Source organism: Cannabis sativa, chromosome 6 (genome assembly GCF_029168945.1).
Source record: "Cannabis sativa cultivar Pink pepper isolate KNU-18-1 chromosome 6, ASM2916894v1, whole genome shotgun sequence".
Classification (NCBI taxonomy): Eukaryota; Viridiplantae; Streptophyta; class Magnoliopsida; order Rosales; family Cannabaceae; genus Cannabis; species Cannabis sativa.
In genome coordinates, this window is record NC_083606.1 from 66,490,893 (window position 1) to 66,495,043 (window position 4,151).

Below are 4,151 nucleotides of genomic sequence, written 5' to 3' on the forward strand. Positions count from 1 at the left end.
TAACTGCGAGTCTCTGTTTATGATCAAAACATATATGCAGATAAATTTAAAGACATTTTACATGTTTGTTTTATTTATTTATTTATTTATTTTTTTTTGCTGAAAAACATGTTTGAATTAAGGTTCAAGCAAATGCTTCCACAAAATTTGGCTGAAAATTTAGTCGTTAAATATGGTACACCTAATGTTAAACAAAACAAGAAAATGATGAGATAAAAGCAAATATAATCTTCCTCGTTCTTCTCATGAAATTGTCTCAATTATAAAACTTGCCTTTAATTCTTCTTCGACGTGTCGTGTAGACCAAACTATATATCAAACATATTCTCCAAAAATCTTCTTTGATTTTTTCTTTTTTGAAAATAGAAATCTTCTTTGATCTTATCAAAAACAGATTTTTAAAATTCTCATTTAGTTACGTACAATAAATCTAGTTTATACACGTATACACATACTTTAATTAATTTATTTCTTTTGATCATATTCCATAAACAATAGCCATGAAATTATGTGAAGAATATTTGTGTATATAGAATTTATGATGATATGTTGGCTGATGACTTCAAATATTTATGCTATGTGAGAATATAATGAGAAAGGAAAACGTCTTAAATTACACCCGCCTTTCACGTTATTTTTTATTTATTTATTTTTTTTATTATTATTGTTATTATTAAGTTTTTTTTTTTATTTATTTATTTATTTTTTTTTTGTAATTGGAGAACTTTGATTAGATCAATAATAACTACACTTTTATTCACATAATTACACGTTTTTCTTCACTTTATAGTTCTAAAATAAAATTCAATACCCCACAAAAGAAAAAATATTAATAATAAAAATATTATAAGTTTTGGTGTTTGTGTTATGTTATTATCACTAAAAGAATACGTGCCAAAAAGTATTAAAATATAATTAAATGTGATTTTTTTATAAGTAATTTTTTGTTGTGACTGGAAGTAATATTTAGTAAATAATAATAATAAAAAATTATATTGTCAGTAAAAAATTGTGAAAGGATAAATTTTTCGGTGCATATAGGGAGTATGTATTTTAATATATTTAAATAGAAAAATGAAAAGAAAAAAGAAAAAAAAATGTGCATATATAATAATTATGTGAGTAGAGAAAAAATGAAGCAAAAAGGACGAAGATCAAACTAAAAAAAGTCACATATTTATTCAGAGTGCAAATACAGTAGAATCTCTATTCAAGAATACTCTATTCAAGAATAACCTCTAATTTGTTATAAAAAAATGAAGTCCCCAGTTATAAATAAGAATAACCTCTATATTGTAATTAGTTATACATTTTTTAAGTCTCGTATTAATAAAATATACCTCTATATAAGAATAATTACATCTGAAAAAAAAATATATACATATGTTTTATAAATTTACTTATGTAGAATTAATAATTTTTTTTCAAATTATAATACATGTATAAATATTATATGTACTCCAAAATAATTTTAATATAATATAGTATAAAGAATTGTTTATTGGTATTTTTGTTACATTGATATTTTTTGATATTTTAATTTTTCTTTCAAGTGTAACTCTATTTAGTTATAACCTCTCAATTAGAATATTATTTTCTTAGTCCCAAGTGTATTCTTAGATAGAGGTTCTATTATATATGAACTGTTTTTAGTATGAGCTACACTTATTGAAATGAATAAACTTACATTTTTTTTCAATGAAGAATGACAAATTATATCAGTAAATTTTTAATTAGTATCACAATTTACATATAAAATAAATTAATATACCAAAATAAAAAAAGAAAAAAAAATAAGAAAGAAAGTGATGAGACTTTGGATTAGTGGCCTTTTGATTCATTCTTAGGTTTGAGAAGAGGATGAGGCTCGATCAGAGTTTCTAACTTTTCCAAGTCCTCCTTCAATTCATCCACCTAACATTATTCAGATAAATAATTAACTAGATTATTATTTCCATAAAAAAAATATAATTATTATTTAAAAACTAGAATTCTATTTAGGAAACTTACAAAAATACTGGAATTTATGTTACTTTTTACAAAAATACTGTCACACGGAAAAGTTTTTAAAAATACTGTATTTTTATAAAACACTAGTAGAACTCAGAACAGAACAATTCAAAACAACAGTAGAACAACTAAAAAATACCAGCAGAACACCAGTGAAAACTTAACACAGTATACTGCAGTATGAAACTTATAAAAATATACAGTAAAAAAGTAAAAATACCGCATGATAGTATTTTTGTAAAAAAATAATAAAAGTTAGTATACCATGTAAATTTTCTTTCTATTTTAACCATCGAGGAGAAAGACTCCAACTTTGGGCACAGACGGACCGGGCCAGTGCCCGTACCACCATACAAATAGGGCCCAAAATGTGGAAAAATACTATATATTTACACAAATTTCCCCAAATGTTTTGAAAATTATCACTTTTCATATATTTTTTTTTTCTTTTATTGTATAGGACTCACTCTCGTAACTTAGGTGATAAGCAGACTCTTCAATAACAATATTTTGGCTGAGGTCTTAACTTATTTAGGGATAAGTTAGAAATTTCTTTTTTTTTTATTTTTTATAAATTAATTAAAAATATCTTCATATTATATTTCATTTAAATGATTCTATACTTTTATCTTTCATTTAAATCAAGCACATAATTTAGTAAAGAATATAATGAGAACAGGTACATCTTAAAGAATATAAATATAAAAATAAAAATAAAAATTATAATAACTAAAATAAAATAGGTATACAATATAATTTCATCACTTCTTTTATTGTATATACAGTAGAAAAATAAAACTTATTATATGTATAAATTGAATAATGCACAGTTTAACAGTTTAACACAAACACTATCATGTATATATGAGTACCTTGTGAATGAATTGTTTGGTGAGATGAGCTTCTTGAGCAGCTTTATGAGATAGTCGTTCTACAAGCATAGCAGTTTTCTTGAGTGTCCCATTTTCTGGAAGCTCATCTCCCACCTCAGATGACATTTTCTCAGCCACCAAAGCCACCTTTTCTACCATCTCTGCCACATTTTCAACCTCTTCCACAACCATCTCTGCCCTTCCTATACATACATACATATAATAATTTCATTTCAATATATATATATATATATATATATTTATATAAACTCTTAATCACAAACTATATATTTTTTATTTACCTTCTAAGGCTCGTAATTTTACCCATTTATCGTATGAGAAAGGAAGAAATGTTACCAAAGACCCCAAAAACCATCTCCCCCTGCATCCAACAAAAACAAAATAATTAATAATGTTTATTAATAATAATAATAATTATATAATTATAGTTTATATATATATATATATGATTATAGTGATATAGAAATTTGGTACCAATAAGGGAAAAATGAATAACTCTGGGAATTAGAAGCTGCTGGGATTGGTGCCTTAATTACTGGATGAACCTTTATCTCCTTATTCCTATTCTTATTAAACCTATCACATAATTAATATCAATTTTAATTAGAATATATACATATACAAAATTTAATTTTATGTCTTTATAATATATTATTAATTAAGAAGTGTATAATACGTACATTGTACCAAACGTTGTCCAATCTCTATTAGTAGAGCTGAACAGCTTCAATCCTTGGTAAGAATAGCCATACCGACCGATCATCCTTTCTGGGGATTTTCTCTGCATCCAAACACTACTACTACTACTACTACCATGAAAAAATTCAAGAATAATTCTTCTTAATTTGTAATAATTCCCAGAACCCATTTTCCAAAAATATATATTTATCACAAATTATATGTGATATTCTAGTATTTCACATTTTTTGTGTTGATTTTAAACATGATATATATATATATATATATGTATGTATATGTGGCCTAATTTTTGATAAGTGTTAGAAATGTTATTAATTATTAACGTATGGGAATGCTTTTGAGGAAAACATTAAGAAAGAAAGAAAGAAAGGAAAAAAAAACGTTAACGTTAGAGATGAAGGAACATATGCATATATGTAATGTTATAATAAGCACGCTAAGCAAATGACGTTGGTGCCTTTTTATTGCTTTTACTCCATCACTTCCACGCTAAGTTCATCTTATATATTCATAACAAATGTGTTTGTTTTTTTTTTTTTTTTTTTTTTT

At 24.7% G+C, this 4,151-nt stretch overlaps 1 protein-coding gene across 4 annotated transcripts; it reads right to left on the bottom strand.

Annotated features, from left to right (window-relative positions):
- Positions 1 to 1,632: 1,632 nt before the first annotated feature.
- On the bottom strand, positions 1,633 to 3,854 carry LOC115725598 (uncharacterized). 4 transcript variants are annotated; one of them, XM_061117449.1, is made up of 5 exons: positions 3,584 to 3,854; positions 3,378 to 3,464; positions 3,185 to 3,264; positions 2,883 to 3,085; positions 1,633 to 1,914 (listed from the first exon to the last, which is right to left on the bottom strand). In XM_061117449.1, the coding sequence occupies exons 1-5, from the start codon at positions 3,769 to 3,771 to the stop codon at positions 1,822 to 1,824; spliced, it is 651 nt and encodes a 216-aa protein (XP_060973432.1). In that variant the 5' UTR covers positions 3,772 to 3,854; the 3' UTR covers positions 1,633 to 1,821. The 4 variants fall into 4 exon arrangements, with proteins under 4 accessions (XP_060973432.1, XP_060973433.1, XP_030511040.2 ...); XM_061117450.1 differs by having other exon boundaries at positions 3,378 to 3,479; positions 3,656 to 3,853; XM_030655180.2 differs by having other exon boundaries at positions 3,378 to 3,479; positions 3,584 to 3,852.
- Between the last annotated feature and the right edge of the window lie 297 nt (positions 3,855 to 4,151).

Bases quoted from the DNA above. Each gene is read 5' to 3' on its own strand.
- LOC115725598 (XM_030655180.2), bottom strand. From the start codon at position 3,771: ATGGGTTCTGGGAATTATTACAAATTAAGAAGAATTATTCTTGAATTT. The intron at 3,480-3,583 runs GTACGTATTATA...ATTATGTGATAG, and splicing joins TGGACAACGTTTGGTACAAT to GTTTAATAAGAATAGGAATA. The intron at 1,915-2,882 runs GTACTCATATAT...GAATAATGTTAG, and splicing joins CCAAACAATTCATTCACAAG to GTGGATGAATTGAAGGAGGA.